At 54.1% G+C, this 20808-nt stretch overlaps 2 protein-coding genes across 19 annotated transcripts in view; one reads left to right on the top strand and one right to left on the bottom strand.

Annotated features, from left to right (window-relative positions):
- The window catches only part of SLC45A4 (solute carrier family 45 member 4), an 80440-nt gene extending 74972 nt beyond the window's left edge, over positions 1 to 5468 (top strand). For 11 of the 12 annotated variants that reach the window (XM_047842057.1, XM_047842060.1, XM_047842058.1 and 8 more), the window contains 3 exons: positions 460 to 559; positions 1581 to 1792; positions 3730 to 5468. In XM_047842057.1, coding sequence (XP_047698013.1) covers positions 460 to 559; positions 1581 to 1792; positions 3730 to 4089 — 672 coding nt within the window. In that variant the 3' untranslated portion in view covers positions 4090 to 5468. Of the gene's footprint in view, positions 1 to 459; positions 560 to 1580; positions 1793 to 3541; positions 3622 to 3729 lie in introns of all 12 variants that reach the window. The other variant, XR_007148514.1, reaches the window with a different exon arrangement.
- A 13460-nt stretch (positions 5469 to 18928) lies between these two features.
- DENND3 (DENN domain containing 3) overlaps positions 18929 to 20808 on the bottom strand; it is a 51162-nt gene continuing 49282 nt past the window's right edge. For all 7 annotated transcript variants that reach the window (XM_047841815.1, XM_047841816.1, XM_047841820.1 and 4 more), the window contains one exon: positions 18929 to 20663. In XM_047841815.1, the coding sequence (XP_047697771.1) occupies positions 20463 to 20663 (201 nt within the window). In that variant the 3' untranslated portion in view covers positions 18929 to 20462. The remainder of the gene's footprint in view (positions 20664 to 20808) is intronic.

Below are 20808 nucleotides of genomic sequence, written 5' to 3'. Positions count from 1 at the left end.
GGGGGGCAGGCCCACGGTGGGCATCGGCCGGCGCGTGCTCCTGGTGCCATGGTTAGGGGTCCAGAAGGGCGTCACGGGGGAGGAGCCGCTCCCGGGCCCGATTGCCGGGCACAGACCCTGCCCCAGATGGTGGTGGCTGGGGGACAGGGACCCGCCTCTGTCCCCTGTGGCCTGGCTCACGCCTGTGCTGTGTTGCCTGGAATTGGGCCAGACGGCCCCGCCTCCACGCGGTCCCTCACCCTCCAGCCGCCCTGCGGGGCAGGTGTGAGGCTGGGAGGGGTTGCAGACGCCGCTGCGAGCGGCCGTACTGTGGCGGAGCGTCCCATCATGGTAGTGTCTGTCGCTGGTTTCAAAGTAAACGGCTCGCCTGCAGTTGAGAGGGAAAGTGACTTCCTTTCCCCAAAGAGTGTGGCGCGTGATTCCTGGCCGCCCTGATCCCCGGTTTCATTTCTGGAACAGGCCCCCTCCAACTCGACCGCCTGGCAGGCCTACAACGCCGGCGTGAAGTTGGGGTGCTGGGGCCTGGTGATTTACGCGGCCACCGGCGCGATCTGCTCAGGTAAGCGGTCCCCACGTGGGGGCAACAGCGTCCTGCACCTGAGAGCCTAAGATGGGGCGTCCCGAGACCCCCACACGGGCTGCCCTCCGCGTGCTAGTTCCTGTCCAGGGGTTCCTCAGACAGGGGGGCTCTGGACAGGGCCAGGCTCGGGGCAATGGTGGGCCTGCAGGAGCTGTCCCCGTGAGCCCGGGAGTGGAGGCGTGAGGCGTGTTTGGGGCCTGGGGCTGTGGGAGCAGCCTGTCGCAGAGCAGAGGCCTTTCCCTGGAGGTGTGGTTTTGTCTGTGAGGAGGGAGGGGACAGGCTTCACTCCTGGGAGCAGCGCGCCCTGGCACACGTTCTGGACGTGGGCGCAGTCGGGGTCGGGGGGGGGGGGGTCTCCTAACCAGGTCTGGTCTGGGTCCTGCCCGCTCTCTACTCCAAACCGTGGAGGAGGCCTCCAGCTTCCTGTCAGCCCGGCCTGGACTTGAGGGTTTCCAAGGTCAAGGCCACAAGGCAGCGGGAAGCCAGCCTGACCAACAGGCAGCACCGTCCGTGCTCCGTCAGAGGAGTTCCCAGGAAGGCACCGGAGACACTTCGTGGGGGAGGTGACATTAAGCCGTTGGGTCAGGAAGAATGAGCAGGAGTCCGTCCATCTGGACCCAGGCTTCTCCTGTGAGGAAGCGAGCCACAACTTGAGATTCCCAATCAAGACTGGGCATGAGGCTGGCGAAGGCCAGCGAGTGGGTCTGGACTGGTGGGAAGGGTCTGGGCCCAAGCCGGCCTGCAGGGCAGAAAGAGGCTACGGGCTCTGGGACCCGGAGGGCGGACTTCCTTCTGAGACGCCGGAGCCCCCGGGAGTTGAGGGAGGCACGGGGGCGAGCTGCGAGCGTGGTGGGGGCCGGCGGGCAGCGGTGTGGTGGGAGGAGGGCCTCGGGGTGGCAGAGGGGGCCGGGGACAGTGGAGGGAGCCCGGCAGGAGTGAGGCGAGTTGTCCGGCTGAGGGCCTTGTCGGTCACTGTCCCGTGGCCACGCTGTCTCCACAGCCCTGTTACAGAAGTACTTGGACAACTACGACCTGAGCATCAGGGTCATCTACGTGCTGGGGACGCTGGGTTTCTCCATCGGCACGGCCGTGATGGCCATGTTCGCCGACGTCTACGTCGCCATGATCATGATCAGCACCATGGGCATCGTCTCCATGAGCATCTCCTACTGCCCCTACGCCCTGCTCGGGCAGTACCACGACATCAAGGAGGTGCGTCCTGGGGGCGGCGGGTGGGAGGGGTGCCGTGGATGAGGCACTGGGGCGCAAGGTCACCCGCCTGAAAGGTACACCAGGTCAGAGCGTCAGACCCATTCGGCTCCAAAGCCCACGTTCGTTCTCCACTCATCTGTAGGCAGAGCTCCGCGCCTTGCACTTGGGAGGCATTTGGGGTACGGACGATCCCCCGCCCCGGTCTTTGGTCCCGAAGGGACCGGCGAAGCTGCCACCTGCTCGGGTCGGTCCGGGGCACAGGCTTCCTGGCTACAAAGGATCTGCTCCTGCAGTGGCCTGGCCCACCTGGCACCTGCCTGGAGGCGTCGGTCGCCTCTTGAGGGATTTGGGTCGGGCACCTAGGAGGCTGCCTGCCCCCTAATATCCCCTCACAGACCCCTGCGGAGGGGAGCTGGGCCAGCATGTCCCGTCCAGTAGAGCGTGAGCCGCCTGGGTCGGTCCGCATTGGAGTGGCTGTGTGTAAACAGGGAGGAAAGAGGTGAAGTCCCTTCAGCAGCATAGTCTTGTATCTCAGCACCTCCAAAACCGTTATTCCCACGTGCATACGGTACCTCTCACTTCAGACCAGCCGTCTTTCACAGTGCTCAGTGGCCTCAGTGCAGGTGTAGACCGTGACCCTGAAAGTGAAGGAAGAAACCCCAAAAAGCTCCTGTTTCTTGCCCTCTACACCTAGACCGTGTTTAATCTTCCCTTGGGCAATTATAAAAGCAAAATTAATCCACCGTGATTAGGTACCTGCCAAATACCAAACTAACGAAAATCGAAATCACAGCGTTATTTGTTAAATAAGCTTTTGGGTCAGAGTATATCACGTGACTACAGAAAAAGAGCACAGGTTGTAAATGAAGAGCTCAGTGGAGTTTGGGGCAACAAATTTGAATAAGCGGCGCAGACCAGGCAGCCGAGTGACGCTGGCCCTCGGCCCAGCGGCTGTAACACCACGCGGCCCCCTGGCCAGTGTCCGAAGCTTTTGTGCCTGGAACGTCTGCTGTTACTTCACACCCGTGCTTCCCTCCTGTGCTTGCAGAGGGCGGTTCTTTACTCCTTTGCCCCTGGCACCGAATGGCCGCGGGTATCGCCCTGTTCCGCTGGCGGTGGCATTGGCGGCGCCCTCGTCCCGTGCGCGCTTGTGGTCCGCCTGGGATGCAGGGTGCGTGCGTGTGGTTTGAGGCAGAAGAGTGTGACCTCGTTCTCCCGCGGACGGGTAGCCGCTTAACGTTAAGGGTCACGTGGTCCCCACCCGCACTCTGGTGGCGTCCTTGTCCTACGTCGGGTCCCCATGGGGGGGAGTGGGGGGGTGGTGTTTCTGCTCCCTGTATCTCTTCCGTCGGTCGGTCTGTCCTCAGACGAGGGTTACCCTGTTCTAAGTCGTTTTGTGATAAGACCCAGGAGCTGGTAGTGTGCGTCCTCCAGTTTTGTTCTTCCTTAAGATCGTCTTGGGCGTTCTTGACGCCTGACTTTTCATCTAAATGTTTAGAATCAGCTTCTGGGCTTAATTGGAAACACACTGATCGCATAGATCAATTTTGGGGAGATTCAAAAACATTCCAGTGATGAGCCTTTCTGTCCGTAGATAGGGTATGTTTTTCTGTTAATTCTTACAGCATACCGATAGATTCTCTTGGACTTCATTTCCAATCACATCATCCGCGTATAATGAGATTCATTTTTTCTTTTCCAATCCTTAATACGTTTTATTTATTTTCCTTGCCTTATTGCAATGGCCAGAACCTCCAATACAGTGTTGAATAGAAGTGGGACGGGGTCGGGGAGACAGGCTGAGTGGTCGCCAAGCAGCTGAGAGGAAGGCAAGTTGCGTTTCCAGACTCTTCTGAGCTAATATTCAAGCCACGGGCATGTTGGCTGATGGTTCGACCTCCCCACGGCCCTCACTGTCCCGCTCTCTTCTCTTGCAGTACGTCCACCACAGCCCTGGGAGCTCCAAGCGTGGCTTTGGCATAGACTGTGCCATCCTCTCCTGCCAGGTGTACATCTCCCAGATCCTGGTGGCGTCCGCCCTCGGGGGTGTGGTCGACGCCGTCGGGACCGTGCGCGTCATCCCCATGGTGGCCTCCGTGGGCTCTTTCTTGGGCTTCCTGACGGCCACGTTCCTGGTGATCTACCCAGACGTGTCGGTAGAGGTCAAGGAGGAGCAGAAAGGCCTGTCTTCCCAGCCTTCGGGGGAGAGCGGGGGCGGCGGCGAGAAGCCCACCGTCCTGAGGCTGACCAGGAAGGAGGGCCAGCCGAGGAAGGTGGAGACGGAGTCGATGGTCTGAGCCTCGCCCCTGCGCGCACACATTCCAGGGGGGGTGGCGGGCGGGGCGGTCGCCGTTGCTTCGGTGGCTGCGCGCTCGAGCCAGAGTTCCTTCGCGAGACGGGTGGAGACGCGGTAGCTGTAGGGTAGGGTCGGGCCGCGAGGCAAAAACACCACGCTAATTACTTTGTCCACGATTAAAGAAAATCATTTGAAATCTTTTTTTTTTTTTTTTAATTGAAAGAGATCTTGTAATTTCACCTCTTTCATTCTGCAGGTATATTATTCTGCATGTTTTTAAATTATAAACCAGATTTACAATAGCGACAAGCAGTTTAGAGAAAAATAAGATGTTCATTTCTAAGGTTACAATTGAAAACCAAAATAACCTGCTGTCCTTTGCCGTTTGTTACCTGAGTACTCCAGGTGGCAGTCACGCAGTCCGGGACTAAAATCTCTTTATCATGTTCTCTCTGGACGCCTGCAGGTATCTGGACTTTCTGTCAGATCTCCTGTCTTGTTGGTGCTGCAGCTATTGGAGAGTATTTTCCTTTATGATTATTTTAGAAGAAAAGTTTTCCTTTCAAAACTGGTTTTCTTAGGAGAAACAGCATTTCCTCTTGTCCTCAGAGATTCTGACAGACGGTGCGTGGGGCAGCCCTGCCTCTGGGCAGCGGGAGGCGGCGGCCGCCCCCCACCAGCGCCCGGGGGAGGCAGGGCCCAGGCAGGTGCATGCGCGTGTCCGTGCCCCGACCCCCGACCCCCCGACCCCCCGACCCCGGAGAGGCTGTGGGCTCTTCATTGCACTTTGACCCGTGTTTAAACCGTTTGCTGGGGAAATCATGAGGGCAGAGCTCCAGGAGTGGCCTCGCCCCCTGGGTCCTGCCGCCAGGCCTACCTCGGGTGTGTGGGACGGCGGCCCCGGGCGTGTGAGCTCCTGCTGGGCCGCCTCTGACCTCTTCTGACCTCTTCGCCTGCTCACCCCGCTTGACGCCGGAACCCGAACGGTTGCCAGGTGTCCGGGACGGAAGGAAGGGCCGCCCCCCCGGAGGACTCTGCCCCGTTTCTGCTTTCCGCGTATGAGCCAGACGCGGACTTTGGGGAAGTGCGGTCATCAGATGCTGCAGCTACTTGGAAACGCTTTTCAAACCACGGTCTCTTTATAACTCGGCGGTTTCTGCCTCTCTTACTTGGAATGGTCAGTCTAAGCCTCCTGGTGTCACCTGGACACAGACAGTGGTGATACTTCGCTGCCTCGAGTTTTTTTAAATAAAGAACTTTTAAGATGCATGAGGAACCATGCTGCAATATGATCATTCTAAAGCAAATATATATCTATATATATATATTTCAAGATGAGACTAAGCAGTTTTTAAATAAATTACTTGAATTTTCTGTGTATTCAAAAGAATGGCTGTGTAGCGTACTTGGCCGGCCGCTGGTCGTGCCGCGCCTCCTGGCCGCCGGTGGCGCGTGCGGGTTGTGTCTTGTGTCTGTGGAGCTGTGGCGCCTGCCCGCGTCGGTCCCCTTCCACGCAGGAGCCCCGGATCTCAGAGAACCGGCATGAAGACGTGAGCGTTTTCTCTGTGTTCAGACCCGCTGGCCTCGTGAACGTTGAGCTCCGACGGGGAATGTCTGTCGTGCCGCTGGAAGGTGCCGGCATCGACGCGAAGCGCCAGCCACTCGCGTGAGCCCCCCGGCCAGGCGCCGTTGGCGGGTCCCCGTACGCAGCTCGACCTGTGTCCCCCGATGGCCCTGCGGCGGTGGGTCCTCCCGCTTTGGTTCTCGGGGACCGTGGTTGGGGGTCTTCTGACAGCCAGAAGAGTGGGCGGCGGGGGCTACGGGTGGGGGGAGAACGGCCCCGAATCAAGATCTGAAATGAACCAAACGCCTGCCGCCCGCCCCCCGCCCCCCACCTTCCTTCACCTGTGGCGGGTGCTCACGGACGGCTGGACGCGAGGGGCTTGGCTGGGACTTGGTTTTTAGGTGCGAGGGGCTCAGGGTGGGACCACCATTGAGAACGCAGGTTAACTCTGGAGATCCCAGCCTTAAACTTCCCCGTGATCTGAAACAGCAAAGCCCCCAAAGAACACTTCGTTGAAGCCACTGTCCGAAGGGTAGTCGTGCGCCCCTCCCGGCGACAGCACAGGGCACACACACCTCGGCGCAGAAGGAAGGTGGTTGCGCTTCAGCGGAGATTTAAAGGTTCTGAAGCCGTTTGGTTGTTGATGACCAGGGTGTCCGGTCTGTGCACAGACCTGCGAGGGGAGGGACGCACCTTGTGGTTTGGATCAGAGGCGGTCCCCGCAGCTGCCTTCCTGGGCCCTTGCTCCGGTGTGAACACGGAGGTGCGCCTCCGCCCTCCCTTGCAGGGACTCGGAAGCCTGAGTGTCTTCACCTGTGTCTTAAGAGCTGAGGGGACTGGCTGTTTGCACGCTGTGGCTGGTGTGCACCCCGGGGGCGTGTGTCTCGTAAGGCCATACGTTCCTCAGGTGGACACGGGGGGGGGGGGGGGGACCCTCAGCCCGGTGACTCGGAGGATTCTGTGTCTGGTGGCTGGACAGGCCGCGAGCGCCCATGGGGTGGGCCTGCAGGTGTGGGTGCCGGGGACAGGCAGAGCCGGCCTGGCGGTGGCCCCAGGGTTTGTGGGCACGGGTCAGAGGGCTCTGAGCACGGTCAGCAGGCGTTCGGTTTAGCTGCCTGCTGTGTAGTGTAGACGGGCTTGTTGCGTGCAGAAGTCAACTGAGGAAAGGATCTCTCCCGGAAATGCCCCCCACACGTGCAACTGAGGTCTTTATCCTCTGCGGGAGCGTGTGCGGGGAGGAAGGCCTGGCCGTGCACCCCTCCATCCCTGCTCCGTGGGCAGAGGGCCTTTGTGACCTTCCGGGTGGCTGGAGGGCCGAGCGTGCCAGCCGCTGTCCGCTGCCCCTCAGACGCCCGCCCTTGAAGGTCCTGGAGCCTCCTGGGGCCACGCTGGGGGAGTGCTGAGACCAGTGTTCCCTGAAGGTGGGCGGGCCGGATGGCCAGGCCCTCATCAGAGGCTCGGAGGCTGCAGACAGTGCTCAGGTCCCTTTTTTTTTTTTTTTTTTTTTTTTTTTTTTCCAACGTTTATTTATTTTTGGGACAGAGAGAGACAGAGCATGAACGGGGGAGGGGCAGAGAGAGAGGGAGACACAGAATCGGAAACAGGCTCCAGGCTCTGAGCCATCAGCCCAGAGCCTGACGCGGGGCTCGAACTCCCAGACCGCGAGATCGTGACCTGGCTGAAGTCGGACGCTTAACCGACTGCGCCACCCAGGCGCCCCTCAGGTCCCTTTCTTAAAGGTACCAAAGGGTCTCCTGCCCCCAGATCCCCAAAGTGGAAACTCTCGGAGGGGCCATACAAAGCAGGGCTCTCCCTCCAGCCTCCCCAGGTGACACAGGCCCCGCCTGGCAGCCTGTGATGCTCACGTGGCATGTTTGGAAAGTACTTCGCAAGGTACCAACTGTTCTGTGTCTAATGGTTCACGCAGCAGCTCGGACGGGTGACGCCTGTCACAGACCAAGTTTGTAAAACACACAGCAGGTCACCTTGGGAAAGACACACCCAGACGTCCCTTGCCCCAGGCCGCGGCTTCTCCCCGAGCTCCTGTCCACCTTCAGTGAGGCGGGTGCCCTTGAAGCCGGTCCCCCCCCCCCCTTCGGGAGGTCGCCGCTGTCTTCTTCGTGTTGTATCTGCAGGCGGCTGCTTCTGAGACAGGCCATCCATCTTCCTACTGGCTTCCAGGCCGGGAGGGGCTGCCCCGATGGCCCCCTCCCTGGGCGCTCCTGAGGGGCAGCCAGCGGGGTACGTGGCCCAGCACCCACTGGGAGCGGTCGGCTCAGCACAGCCCTGGACACCCGTCACATTACCTCCTCAGGAAGCCAGCTGCCACCTTCCTGGCCCAAACCCCCAGCCTGGCGACGGGGACCTCCTGGAGAGCGGGGTGCCCAACTTGCCCCCCCCCCCCCCTGCCATCTGCTGAATCCCCTTGCCCTCCACGTGCTGCGGACCGAGACTGTCTCTTGGTGGCAGAAGGACCTGCTTGTCGGAAATGCCTCTTGTTACCAGAGACACTCCCCAGGCATCTCGGAACAAAACTATTTAGTTCCATTGTGAACTGGCCACGGGACAACTTGTTTTTATCAACTTATTAAGTTGGAGCACTGTAACAGCTCTTGCTGATTTAGCAACGACGTCATGTGTGTGTTAAACACATGTTTTATGGGGAAAGGGGATCATAAAGCAGAGTGTAGTGTCGCACGTTAACCTTTCCATCCGGTGGCCGGAGTGGCCTGGTGTGTGTGTGTGTCCCTGCACAGAGTCTCTGGTTCTGTGCTTGTTTTCAGGTATATACTCGGCTTGTGTGTTCATTTCTGTTGTGCACGTGGTTCTGTTTGTGGAACGCTCTGCCTCCTCCTGGCCTGTGACCAGGGCCCCCCTGTGTCTGTTTTGCTGTCACTCTGTGGTTAAATCGTAATAAACTTTTCCCTACCAGGTGACCATGTGGGTGTGTCTGCGTCACTTACCCAGGGCCCCTCCCTGTGTCTGGGCTGGGGACCCCGGGGCTGCCCCTGCCCACCCCCCAGCCGGCGTGAGTCCGGTGGGGGGCGGGCAGAGAGCCCCAAGGCTTGCCAGTAAGCGTGGACTGAGTATGGGCCCCTGAAGTCTCCGGAATCCCAGCCCCCGAGTTCACGAACCTGGGGACCCACGTTGGAACCCCAGCAGGGGCCTCACTCAGCCCCCCCCCCCCCCCCCCCCCAAGTCCAGCTCCCTCTGCCAGAGCTGAGGAGGTCTCGGCCCTGCCCGCCTCTCCTGGTCCAGGTTGAGGGCTCTGGCTGAGCCTGCCTGGGAGGACGCCCACCCCGTGTGCTGCATGGCTGGTCACGTGTCACTGTCTCTGTCAGGGGCCATCCAGTGCTAGGGCCCCGGGCCGGCGTGGCCGCAGGTCTGGCGGGCACCTGCGGCCACACAGGTAAGCAGCCAGGCCGCCGGGCTGGGGTCCCTGCACCTCAGGCCGGGTGGGGCCCTGCTTTGCGGAAGCTGCTGCCACCCCTGCTCGGCCCCAGAGGAAATGGGGCGGGGGTGGGGGGTGGGGCTGGCCCAAGGCCGCCTCTGAGCCGGGACCACAGGTTGGTTGGTTCAAAGGCTCCACGGCGGGGGCGGGGGCGGGGGCGGGGGCGGGGGCGCTGGGCGGGGCTGAGGGGAGGGGGGCGCAGCCAGAGCGGCCGGTGGCCGCAGAGCCGGCGCGCAGGGCTCCTGCGCGCCCGCAGCCACAGCGCCCCCTGCCGCCCGCAGGCCGCGCCTCCCCCTTCGCGCCACCGCAGAATCGGCTGTTTCCACAAAAACGCAGGCACGGCAGGGTTTGCAGTCTGCGTGTTCTGTTTAGCGGGATATTTAATCATCTTGTTAGTACATGTAGGTCTGCGACTTTTATTTTTATTTTAGAGAGCGCGAGCAGGGGCGGGGCAGAAGGGGAGAGAGAATCCCAAGCAGGCTCCGAGCTCAGCGCGGTGCTGTTGCCGGGCTCGATCCCACAAAGCTGGGATCACGACCTGAGCCAAAATCAACAATCGGATGCTCAACCGACTGAGCCACTCAGGTGGCTAGGGACACTACATCCTTCTAACAGGATGAACGGGGGGAGGGGGGGGGTGTTTGTTAGAAAGTGAAGTTTTCTTTATCTGTTTACCTGTGTATATCACATGCATCTTTCTAAAGACAGCAGTAATGTAATTTTTCTGGGTGGCGCGCTTGAGGATTTTCCTGGGCAGAGTGGGACACCTCAAGTAGGGTGTATGTAGACAAGAACAGTTTGTGAAAAGAGCTCAATTATTCATGAGGTCGCACAGCTGGCTGTTAACTCAGTCTGGAGAACACATCAGCTGTAATTATCAGCTTTTTATTTGCTTCCATTTGCACGGCTCTTTTCATCATTGTGGTACTTGGTTCTTCCAACAAATGGAGGGGAGGAGACCGTATTATAATTTTTAGGTCAGGAAACCGCTCTGGGAGATACCAAAAGGTGGACAGTGTCACGTTCCAGGCTCTTAGAAGTGAAAGGAAACATACACACACATACACTCAGACAAGGGCGGGAGTCCTGGAGGGATGGAAAGCAGACAGAAGCCGATTGAACAAGGAGGCGCAATCTGAAGTGCTCGCGGTGCCGAGCAGAGGTAGAGGATCCCTGAAGAGGGGGATCCGGAGGCAACTGACATACCCCACCCCGATCTACCTGTTGGAAGGCGGTCCTCCAGGAATAGGCACAGGAGACTCGGGACCTGGCTGGGTCTACACCGTACAGAGTGAGTAGAGATTTGGCATCATCTTGTCCATGTGACAAGATTGCATGTGTGTGTGTGTGTGTGTGTGTGTGTGTGTGTGTGTGTTAAAAATTAGCTTTATTCGGGTATAATTTACATGCAATAAGATTGACCGGCTTTATTTTTATTTAAAAAAATCATTTTAAGAAATTAAAAATTTTTTAAATCTAGCGAGCGAGTGTGCACGTGCAAGTGGTGGAGGGGCAGAGGGAGAGGGAGAGAGAATCCTAAGCAGGTTGTGTGCACGGTCACCGTGTGGCCCGGCGTGGGGCTCACACTCACCAACTGTGGGATCATGACATGAGCCGAAATCAAGAGTCGGACGCTCGAGCGCCTGAGCCACCCAGGCGTCCCCAAGATTGACCAGTATTAAATGCACAACTTGGTACGTTGGGATCAACATAATGGCATCCACCTCTGTAATCGTGATCTAGAGTGACTCAAAAGCTTGCACATACGCACAGCTGTGGTACAACCCAGTAGTTTCAAACACGCCAAGGGGTGCGCCCCAGAGAAAGTGCAAACACGTGTTCAGGCAAAAACCTCCACACACATGTTCACGGCAACACGTGTTCCCTGTCATAGGCATGCCTCCTGCCACCTCTCACGTGTAACAACCACGGATCTGCTCTGCGTCACCACCATCGTTGCCTCGAGTTCATGGATGTGGAATCACATGGCGGGGACGGCTTTTGTGCACAGTTTCTCTCGTTCTGTATAGAATTTTTGAGACCCACGTAATTTCAGGTATCATTACTTTGATGAGGGCCCCGGTAAACGAGCATGCCACCCCGTGTGCTTATCCATTCAGCTCATGGACACGGAGACTGTTTGTACGTTGTGGTTATTACGACCGAAACCGCGGTGCACAGCCGAGCACTTTGAGTGTTCCCTTCTCTTCCAGAAGCACCTGAGAGGGATGGCTGGGTCCTGTGGGTGTGTAGATTTTAACTCTATGAAAAGCCGCCCGGTGTTTCCCAGTGGGGCTCCACACGCCCCCGGCAAGGACCGAGGGTCCTAGGTGCTTCACCTCGTGGCCGGCTTCTGGCCAGTGCAGCTGAAACCGGCTCGTGTAACACGCGGTCTCGCTCTGGCTGTAGTGAGCACGGCCTTGCACGTGAAGCCTCCTTCCTGTGTTTGCCATCTGTGCCTCTTCCGGAGTGGAATGTCCAGCTGCACTTTTTGCCTCAGGTCCTTCGTCTGGTAAATATTTTTCGAGTATTTTCTGCTAGTCTCCGAGGGAAAGAAGAGTGCCTTGTTCCTGAATCGAGAGGGAGAGGTGGGGTCTTTGGCCGTTAAGTGTAGTGTTTGCTATGGGGCCGTTGTAGTGGCTCCTGATCGAGCCGACACTCTGCTCCCGGTTCGCGGAGAGCTTTCGTCGTGCGTGGACGCTGCATCCTGTCACGTGTGCTTTCTGAGTCTGTTGAGATGAACAGGTGGTTTCTCTTTCTGAGTTTGTCAATAGGGTGAATCCATCAGCCGGTCTCGAATGTTATATACCAGGCTTGCATTCCTGGGATGAATTCCACTTGGTTGTAGGTATTGTCCTTGTTATTTATCGCCGGAATCGAATTTCTAAAATGTTATTAAAGATTCAAGGCTCATGAAACGAAATGGTTCTGTTTGTTCCCTTTGTAATGTCTTGTCTGGCTTTGGTAGCCAGGTAATACTGGGCTCATAAAATGAGACGGCAAAGTATTCACTCTTCTTGTTTTTATGAAAAAAAAATTAGCATAGAATTTATATTTATTCCCTGTATGTTTGGGAGAGCTCATCGGCGAATTCTCTGTCAAGTTTTCTTCATTTGAAGGTTCTAAGGGATGGGTTCAATCTCTTGGTTCGATAGAGGGCTCCCCAGGTTCTCTGTTTCTTCTGGAATGAGCTTTGGTTGCTTGTGCCTTTCAAATACTGTTGTCGTTCCAGCCGAGTTGTCAAATTTATTGGCATCCAATTTGAAATATCCCCGTATTATCTCTCCCAATAGCTTATAGGATCCATAGTGACTTTTGTTTGTTGTGGTTTTTAATTGAGGTGAACTTACAGCGACGGGCACAGAGGTGTGTGAGTGTGCGAGTTTTGACATATGCACACCCCAGAGTAACTAACGTAAAGTCTGCACAGGACATCCCTTTCACTCCAGAAGGTTCTCCTGATGCCTTCGAATCCAGTCCCACCCTACACGTAGACCGATGACATTAGACATCAGGAACGACTGCCGTGAAATTCAGTCGCTGTGCATCGGTTTTGTCTGTTCTGGACTTCATATGAGTGGAAACATACAGTTGGTAGCCCTTCTGCCTGGCTGCTTCCACTCAGCACATTCCGTCGGAGAGTTGTCCACACTGCTGGTTGCGTGGCGGGTCAGTCCCCTTTCACTGATGTAGAGTAAGTAGCCCACTGTGAGGACATGCCACGTCCATTTTCTGGTTGATGGGGGTTTCCAGTTTAGGGCTGTTACAAATAAAGATGCTGCGGGGCGCCCGGGTGGCTCAGTCGGTTAAGGGTCTGACTTCAGCTCAGGTCGTGATCTTGTAGTCTGTGGGTTCGAGCCCCGTGTCGGATTCTGTGCTGACAGCTCAGAGTCTGGAGCCTGCTTCCGATTCTGTGTCTCCCTCTCTCTCTCTGCCCCTCCCCCGCTCATGCTCTGTCTCTCTCACTCTCAGAAATGAATAAATGTTAAAAAACAAAAAAACAAATAAAGATGCTGTGAATATAGTCTTAAGAGTTTCTTTGTACACCTAGGTTTTCATTCCTCTTGGGTAGGCGAAGTATGGAATTGTGGGCTTGTAGGGTAGGTATGTGCCCATAAGGAACTGGCAGGCAGTTCTCCCAAAGTGGTTATGCTATTTTTGTCCAGCAGTGAGTGGCGACTGTTATACACGGTAAGTTCATTTGCTTCATACCCTAATCCATATTCGTGATTGTGCTCTTTAATATTAACCATTCTAATGAATATCAGGTGGTATTTCATCGGGGTTTAATACGTCTTCTCTAATGACTCATGTTTTTTAAGCATCTTTTCAAATTGGCCATCCATATATCCTCATTGGTAAAGGGTCCTTTGCCCATTTTCAAATTGAGTAGTTTGACTTTTTATTGATTTGTAGAGGCTCTTTATATTTTATGGATCTAAGTCTTTGGCAGATACGGCATTGTAAATATTTTCTGTCAGTCTGGTTTTTCTTTTAAATGGTTATTTATTTTGAGAGAGAGACAGAGACAGAGACAGGCAGACAGTGAGCAGGGAAGGGGCAGAGAGAGAGGGAGAGAGAAACAACAGAATTCGAAGCAGCCTCCGGGCTGACATCACAGAGCCTGACGTGGGGCTTGAACTCATGAACTGCGAGATCATGACCAACCTGAGCCAAAGTCGGACGCTGAACCGATAGAGCCACCCAGGCGCCCCTTTTTTGGGGAAGCTTTAAATCACAGTGTGAGTCCTTCAGCTTTGATGTTTTACAAGGTCATCTTGACTATCCACCTTTGCACTTCTGTGTGCACGTGTGTGTGCGCACACCAAGTTGTCAATATATATTTTTAAAAATCGTGTTGGGATTTGGACTGGAATTAAATTGAATCTACTTGGTTTTCTTGGAGAGAACTAACATCTTTCAGTAGTTAGCCTTCTCATCCACAAATACAGTATATTTTTTCATTTCTTTAGGCCTTTTAAAACTTCTCCGCGGTGTTTTTGAGCTCAGTGTACAGGTCTCGCCCATCTTAAAGTTTATTCCTACTTGATGTGTTTTTAAAGTAAGTCCTAGTTGTTACATTTTCCAACTTTTTGCTGTTAAAATACAGAAATGCTGGGGCGCCTGGGTGGCGCAGTCGGTTGAGTGTCTGACTTCAGCCAGGTCACCATCTCGCGGTCCGTGAGTTCGAGCCCCGCGTCAGGCTCTGGGCTGATGGCTCAGAGCCTGGAGCCTGTTTCCAATTCTGTATCTCCCTCTCTCTCTGCCCCTCCCCCGTTCATGCTCTGTCTCTCTCTGTCCCAAAAATAAATAAACGTTGAAAAAAAAAATTTTTAAAAATAAAATAAAATACAGAAATGCAGTCATTCTGTATTATATTTGTATTCACGATCTTGCTAAATTTGCTTGCTCTCGTAGTTTCTTAAAAAATAGATTCTTTATGATTAATGTAACCAATAAGGCTGGCTATGAATCGATTGTTTTGTCTTTTTTTTTTTTTAATTTCTCCCAGAGAGAGTGCGTGCGTGCGTGCGTGTGAGTGGGTGAGGGGTCAGGGGGAGGGAGCGAGAATTCCTTTTTTTTTTTTTTTTTTTAATTATTGTCAAGTTGGCTAACATACAGTGCGTAAAGTGTGCTCTTGGTTTTGGGGTAGGTTCCCGTGGTTCATCACTTACATGTAACACCCAGGGCTCATCCCAACAAGCACCCTCCTCAAAGCCCATCACCCACTCTCCCCTCTCCCCCACCCCCCCATCAACGCTCAGTTTGTTCTCTGTATTTAAGAGTCTCATGGTTTGTCTCCCTCCCTCTCTGTGACTATTTTTCCCCTTCCCCTCCCCATGGTCTTTTCAGTTTCTCAGGATCCACCTGAGTGAAAACATGGTATCTGTCTTTCTCCAACTGACTTATTTCACTCAGCATAATACCCTCCAGTTCCATCCATGTTGCTACAAAAGGCCAGATTTCATTCTTTCTCATGGCCAAGTAGTTTTCCGTTGTGTATATAAACCACAGCTTCTGTATCCATCCGTCAGTTGATGGACATTTAGGCTCTTTCCATAATTTGGCTATTGTTGAAAGTGCTGCTACAAACATTGGGGTTCAAGTGCCCCTATGCATCAGCGCTCCTGTATCCCTTAGGTAAATTCCTAGCAGTGCTATTGGTGGGTTGTAGGGTAGTTCTTAATTTTTTTTTAATTTTTTGAGGAAGCTCCAGTTTTCCAGAGCGGCTGCACCAGTTTGCATTCCCACCAGCAGTGCAAGAGGGTTCCCACTGAGAGAATTCCAAGCAGGCTCCACACTGAACTCAGAGTCCAACTCGGGGCTCAATCCCACGACCCTGAGATCATGACCTGAGCAGAAATCAAGAGTCAGACACTCAACTGACTAAGCCCCCCAGGTGCCCTGATAGTTTTGTCCTTCTGGTCCAATCTTCTAATTATTTATTTTTGCCTTCGTGCAGTTGGCCAGGACGTGACGTGCGGTGTCAAATGGGGGGTCGAAAGTGTGCGTCCTTACCCTGTCCTCCGTCTTAGAGGGGAGGGGAGTAGCCAGATGGCCACCATCAGGTATGACGTCTGCGGCAGGTTCCCGAGGGTGCTATCAGTCTGAGGAAGTTCCCTTTCAGTTTGCCAGCATATTTATCGTGAATGGCTATTTTATTGTGTCCGTTTCTTCCGGCATCTGTGGAGATGACGGTTGTGGCTTTTCTCCTTTATTCTGCTAACATGTGGAATTTACAGATGATTTTCAAGTGTTAAATTAACGTTGCATCTCTGGATGCACTTGGTCATGCTGTATTATCCTTCTAAAATGTTGCCGGATTCAGTTCGCTAATATTTTGTTCAGAAAGTTTGCATCCATGGTTGAGGGGAACTGATCTGTAATTTTATTTTTGTCAGATTCTAGTACAGGGTCACACTGGTCTCGTAAGTGAATCAGGAAGTGCTCTCTATCCTGAGACATTTCTGTGGGTTTTCAATATTCCATCCTTAAGAGTTTGTTAGATTCACCAACGAAATCCACAAGGCCTGGGGTTTTCTGAGTGGGAAGGATTTTGACTAAAGTCAATTTCCTTAGTAGATGTAGGACTGTTAATATTGTTTTTAAATGATTATTTTGAGAAAAAGAGAGCGCTTGGAGGGGTGGGGGGAGAGACAGAGAGAATGAATCCCAAGCAGGCTCCACAATGTCAGCGCAGAGCTCTGTAAGAGGCTCCATCCCAAAGAACCAGGAGATCATGACCTGAGCTAAAATCGGGACACGTAAGCAACTGTGCCCTCGGGGCTCCCAGGGCTGTTTTCTATTTTTTGCACTGGTTTCATGAAGGTGTTTCTCAAGAAATGTGTATATTGAATGAACTTCATTGCCATAAAGTTGTTCATGGTACCGTTTTGGTGTCTATCAGTGAGATCATCCTTTCATGATGTTGATAATTTGCCCCTTTTTTCGTGGTTGGTTTTACTAGACTTTACCAATTACTTTACAGAACCAACTTTTGGCTTTGTTGATTCTGTTTTTCATTTCATTGACTTTGGTCTTATCTTTGTTATTTCCCTCCTTTACTTATTTTGGATTAAATATGGAGGTTTAACTTTAAACCTTTCTTCTAGTAGAGGCATTTGGGGCCGCCTGGGTGGCTCAGTCGGTTAAGCATCTGACCCTTGGTTTCGGCTCAGGTCATGATCTCACAGTTCATGGGATCGAGCCCCACATCGGGCCCTGTGCTGAAAGCATGGATCCTGCTTGGGATTCTGCCTCCCTCTGTCTGCCCCTGCCTCGCTCACGTGCACACACACTCTCAACGTGAATAAACAAGCTTTAAAGAAAAAGAATAAATTACAAAGCCCTTAAAAAAAAATAGAGGCATTTAAAGCTATAGCTTTTCTAAGGACTGCTTTAACTGCATCCCACAAATTTAGTATTTTCTAATTTCCTTTGTGATACTGTTGACCCATAGGTTATTTGGAAGTAATTTTTAATTTGCAACATAATTTCAACTTGGGGATTTTTAGGCAATTACTGCTGTTGATTTCCAGTTTAAGTTTTGGTATGGTCTGAGAACATATTCTGTAAGATTTAGATTTTTTCACTTATTTTATGGTCCAGCGCATGGTCTAGCTTGGTGAACACTCCATGTGCACCTGAAAAGAAGGGATATTCTGCTATTGTGAGGGGTAACGTATAATGCCAGGTCTCGCTGGTGGACGGTGGGGAATGTTCTATGTGCTTGTGAATGTTTGGTCCACCGGTTCTGTCACTTACCGAAGAGAAGGGTGTTAACGTCTCCCAACTACTGTGGACGTGACCATCTCCTCCTATGGTTCCTCCACGTTTCCCTCAAGGGTCTCGAATCTCCATTAAGTGCTCTCAAGGATTATTACATGTATGAATTAATAATGGCATCACTATGAACTGAGTTGCCTTTTCAGCACCACGCACACCGTGTCTGTACCTTGAGTTGGAGGCTGTTTTGTGGGACACGCATAGCGGTATGCACCCCACCCCCGCCCACTGGCCCCGGGCTCTTCTCCCGGGTGTTTGTGTATTTAACGTGCATCTCTTGTAGATGACGTGCCTGGTGGTCTCTTGTGTCTTCCCTTCTTCTAAGGACACCTGTCACTGTATTTAGGGCCCTCCCTAAGCCAGGATGACCTCATCTGGAGATCTCTAGGGCCACCCCCCCAGCCTCTGGGGGCAGGGCCTCAGAAAGGGCCGCTGCTCAGCCTACTTCAGCCACTGTTGCACCTTTACAAGCTCTTTCTGAATATTTTCACAAGAGCCCGGCAAGCAGCCTGGGTGGATGTTCCCTGGGCTGTTCTGGGCCCAGCAGCGGAATGCCCTTCACAGCCACCAAACCAACCCAGCATGAAGGAACGCCCTCCGCTTTACAGGGGGCGGCCCCGTGGCCTCACCCAGGGCCTCGGGCCCCCTCTCTAGTCCAGGGCACAGAAACCCAGAGCTTTGGAGTCCCTGTGCGCGCTTGGGGTCACGTACAGCTGAGCGGCGGCTCACAGAGGAGCCTCTCTGCCTCACCTCCTGGGGGCCCCGTGGCGTTGCTGTAAGAAATACAAACGCTTCCAGGCACTGGAGACAGCAGGGCAACTCTGCCTGGCTTTCTAGCCACACCCTCCTCAGCCACGGGGAGAAAGCACCCCTTCGTCTTCCTAAGGGATCTTCTAGGAATGGACAGAAGTGATGCACTTTTAATTCAGGCGTTACGATCACATCCAATACCAAGGCTGTCATTTGAGAGCAGCCGGTGAGTTCACATCTTCGGAGAACAAATCACCAAGACCAGTGATCATGTTTAACTTCAGCAGCAAGTTAAAGTGGGGCAAGACCTGGTCGGCGTTGTGGAGCCGTGCCAGCACCCAAAAGCAAGCTTTCTCTCCCGTTGTCTGAAATACAGCTGGAGAGCTGAAGCTGTAATAGACTGGCTTCTAGCACAAGATAAACACCTTTTTGGTACCAACCGAATTCAGGTTCCTGAAGCCAAGGCAAGGAAGGCATTGTCTGCTGAATGAATTCCAGCTCATTTGGGGCTCTCCCACGACACCTCAGTCATCGTGGACCCTCTTCAGGTCACCGAGGAAATACCGAAGGCATAAAGCACCCTTTCCATTTCAACAAGCCCCACTGGCCACTCTATCACTGTCAAGTAAGATCTTGGAAATTATCACCAAGAATAAAGGAAATGAAACGCCTGCATTAGAACAGCTTGATGGGCGCTCGGAATTAACAGCAAATCCAAAGGGGTCCTGTCTTATTTCACAGACCTCTCCCACCGGTTAATGTTGGATAAAGAACGAAAACAAGACCTCAGTCTTTAATAAAGGAATTTACTGTTGACAAGGTGAAAACGCCTGGTCACGTGTGGACGGACGTTAAATAATTCATGTGTGTTTCTGACAGGATTTGACCGCAATCTTTCATGTGTTTGCAAAAGCAGAATTCAACCTCCCGCGCTTTGTTCATGGCCGAGTCTTCCTTCTGGAAGTCGGGAGCCCACACCCCCTTCGTAAGCATAGTCATGGGGGCATGAGGCCACCTGGCTGTTCTCTGTACCACATTCCCAGAGCACCCCAAAATCTGGGTCAGTGGTCTGGACCTTGCAAAACGCTTAGGTCCTGTGGACCCAGCCCGGGGCCTGGTCAAAGCTTTTGTCTGGAGATCCTGTAGCTGCTACCGGAACTTGGCCAGAGACCCTCTTGAGACCTCCCAGGGTGAGTGAGGTCCAGCACAGTGTCTGATTCCAAAAACCCAGGGCAGAGTCCAGCGGGCCCCTCCGCGGCTGAGCTCGTGGCGGGTCCACGGGGGACAGGCCACGGGCCCTCACACGGTGCGTCAGGCGGGTGCCCCCTCCACACCCCATAACCATACCAGAACCCTCCCTGCTGGACCCTGAGGGAATGAAATCTCAATGTTATAGTGCAAACGTATAAAAGGTCTTTTTCTGCAAATGTGTAGTTATTTAGAGCTAATGAGATCATCTTCGGTTAAATAATAAAGCACCTCCTACAGACATGTCTGGCGTGCACTCCACATGCAGACAGGTGAAACGTACGTTAAGGTAAATGACAGCAACTTCACCGGAAGACGAGGTTGAGTGTGCTATTTTAGACGGAAGTTTTCGTCTGTGATCTTTGGTAGAAAAGTTTCTCTAGGTTTCTTCATTATAAGAATTTCGCCTTAGTTAAATCCAGAGCCTGCCTCAGTGAGCCCAACCCCTGTGCACACACCTTTATCGCATTCTGTCCCCTCCCTGTCCCCTCTTGGGTCACCTGCTCTGATGGGGAAAGCAACGGCAGGCACAAATCCGTTCAACCACAAAACGGTCATTTAAAAAACACCTCCTCTCGTGAACTTTTCTGGCAACAAGAAGCCAACCGAAGGCCGTAGGTCTCCTGTAAGCCTGATGCTTAAAATGTATTCATTGAATGAAGTAGAGAAGGCAGAACCAGAGAAATGAGGTCTGCAGGTCGTATGTGATCTGGCTAAATCCCTTCCAACCGGCTCCGGCGCTCGCTCTTGGTCATGGGTTCTGGAACCTTCTAGACAACACTGGGTAACTTCACAGAGGTTATTAGCAAGTTGATGCATCCGCCTGCCTGAGAAGCACCCCAACCCGAAACACCGTTGGCACAGTTTCATCAGGAAAGTGCGAGAGAGAAAGTGCGTTATGCGTCAGGAGGCCGAGGAGCCAAACGGGCACGTGCAGGGGACACGGCGGTGCCCCCGCCCCCAGCGGGGCCCAGACCGGCCCCCACCCCCGGCCACCCTCTCCGGGGAGCACCGGCGAGGGGCGGAAGGCACGCGGCCCTCAGAGCACAGCCCGGCTCGGCACGTTCACCCCCGTTCACTCGACTTTCCAGATGGCGATCTTCCCCTCCCCGCTGCCCGACCCGCTCAGCACGTATCTGTCCTCTGCCGAGCACAGGGTCTTTACCGCGTCCGTGTGGGCCACCAGCTCCTTTTCCACCGTCTTCCTCTGGGCGTCGATCACATAGATTTTCCCTTTGTACTTCCCCTGTGACCGGCCCGTGCCGCCTACCCAGATCTGCCAAGGAGAGACGGAGGGGGCGTCGGCCACACGCCGCCGGGCCCGGGCGGGGAGACCCCTGCGCGCCCCCAAATCCGGTCCTTCCCGGACCGGCCTCGAGGGCAGGGCAGGAGCCGGAGGCGGCGGGGCAGGGGTGCTCCGG

This window comes from Prionailurus viverrinus, chromosome F2, assembly GCF_022837055.1.
Source record: "Prionailurus viverrinus isolate Anna chromosome F2, UM_Priviv_1.0, whole genome shotgun sequence".
Lineage (NCBI taxonomy): Eukaryota > Metazoa > Chordata > Mammalia > Carnivora > Felidae > Prionailurus > Prionailurus viverrinus.
The sequence above is the reverse complement of the archived record's forward strand: the minus strand, read 5'-3'. Positions and strand labels throughout refer to the sequence as shown.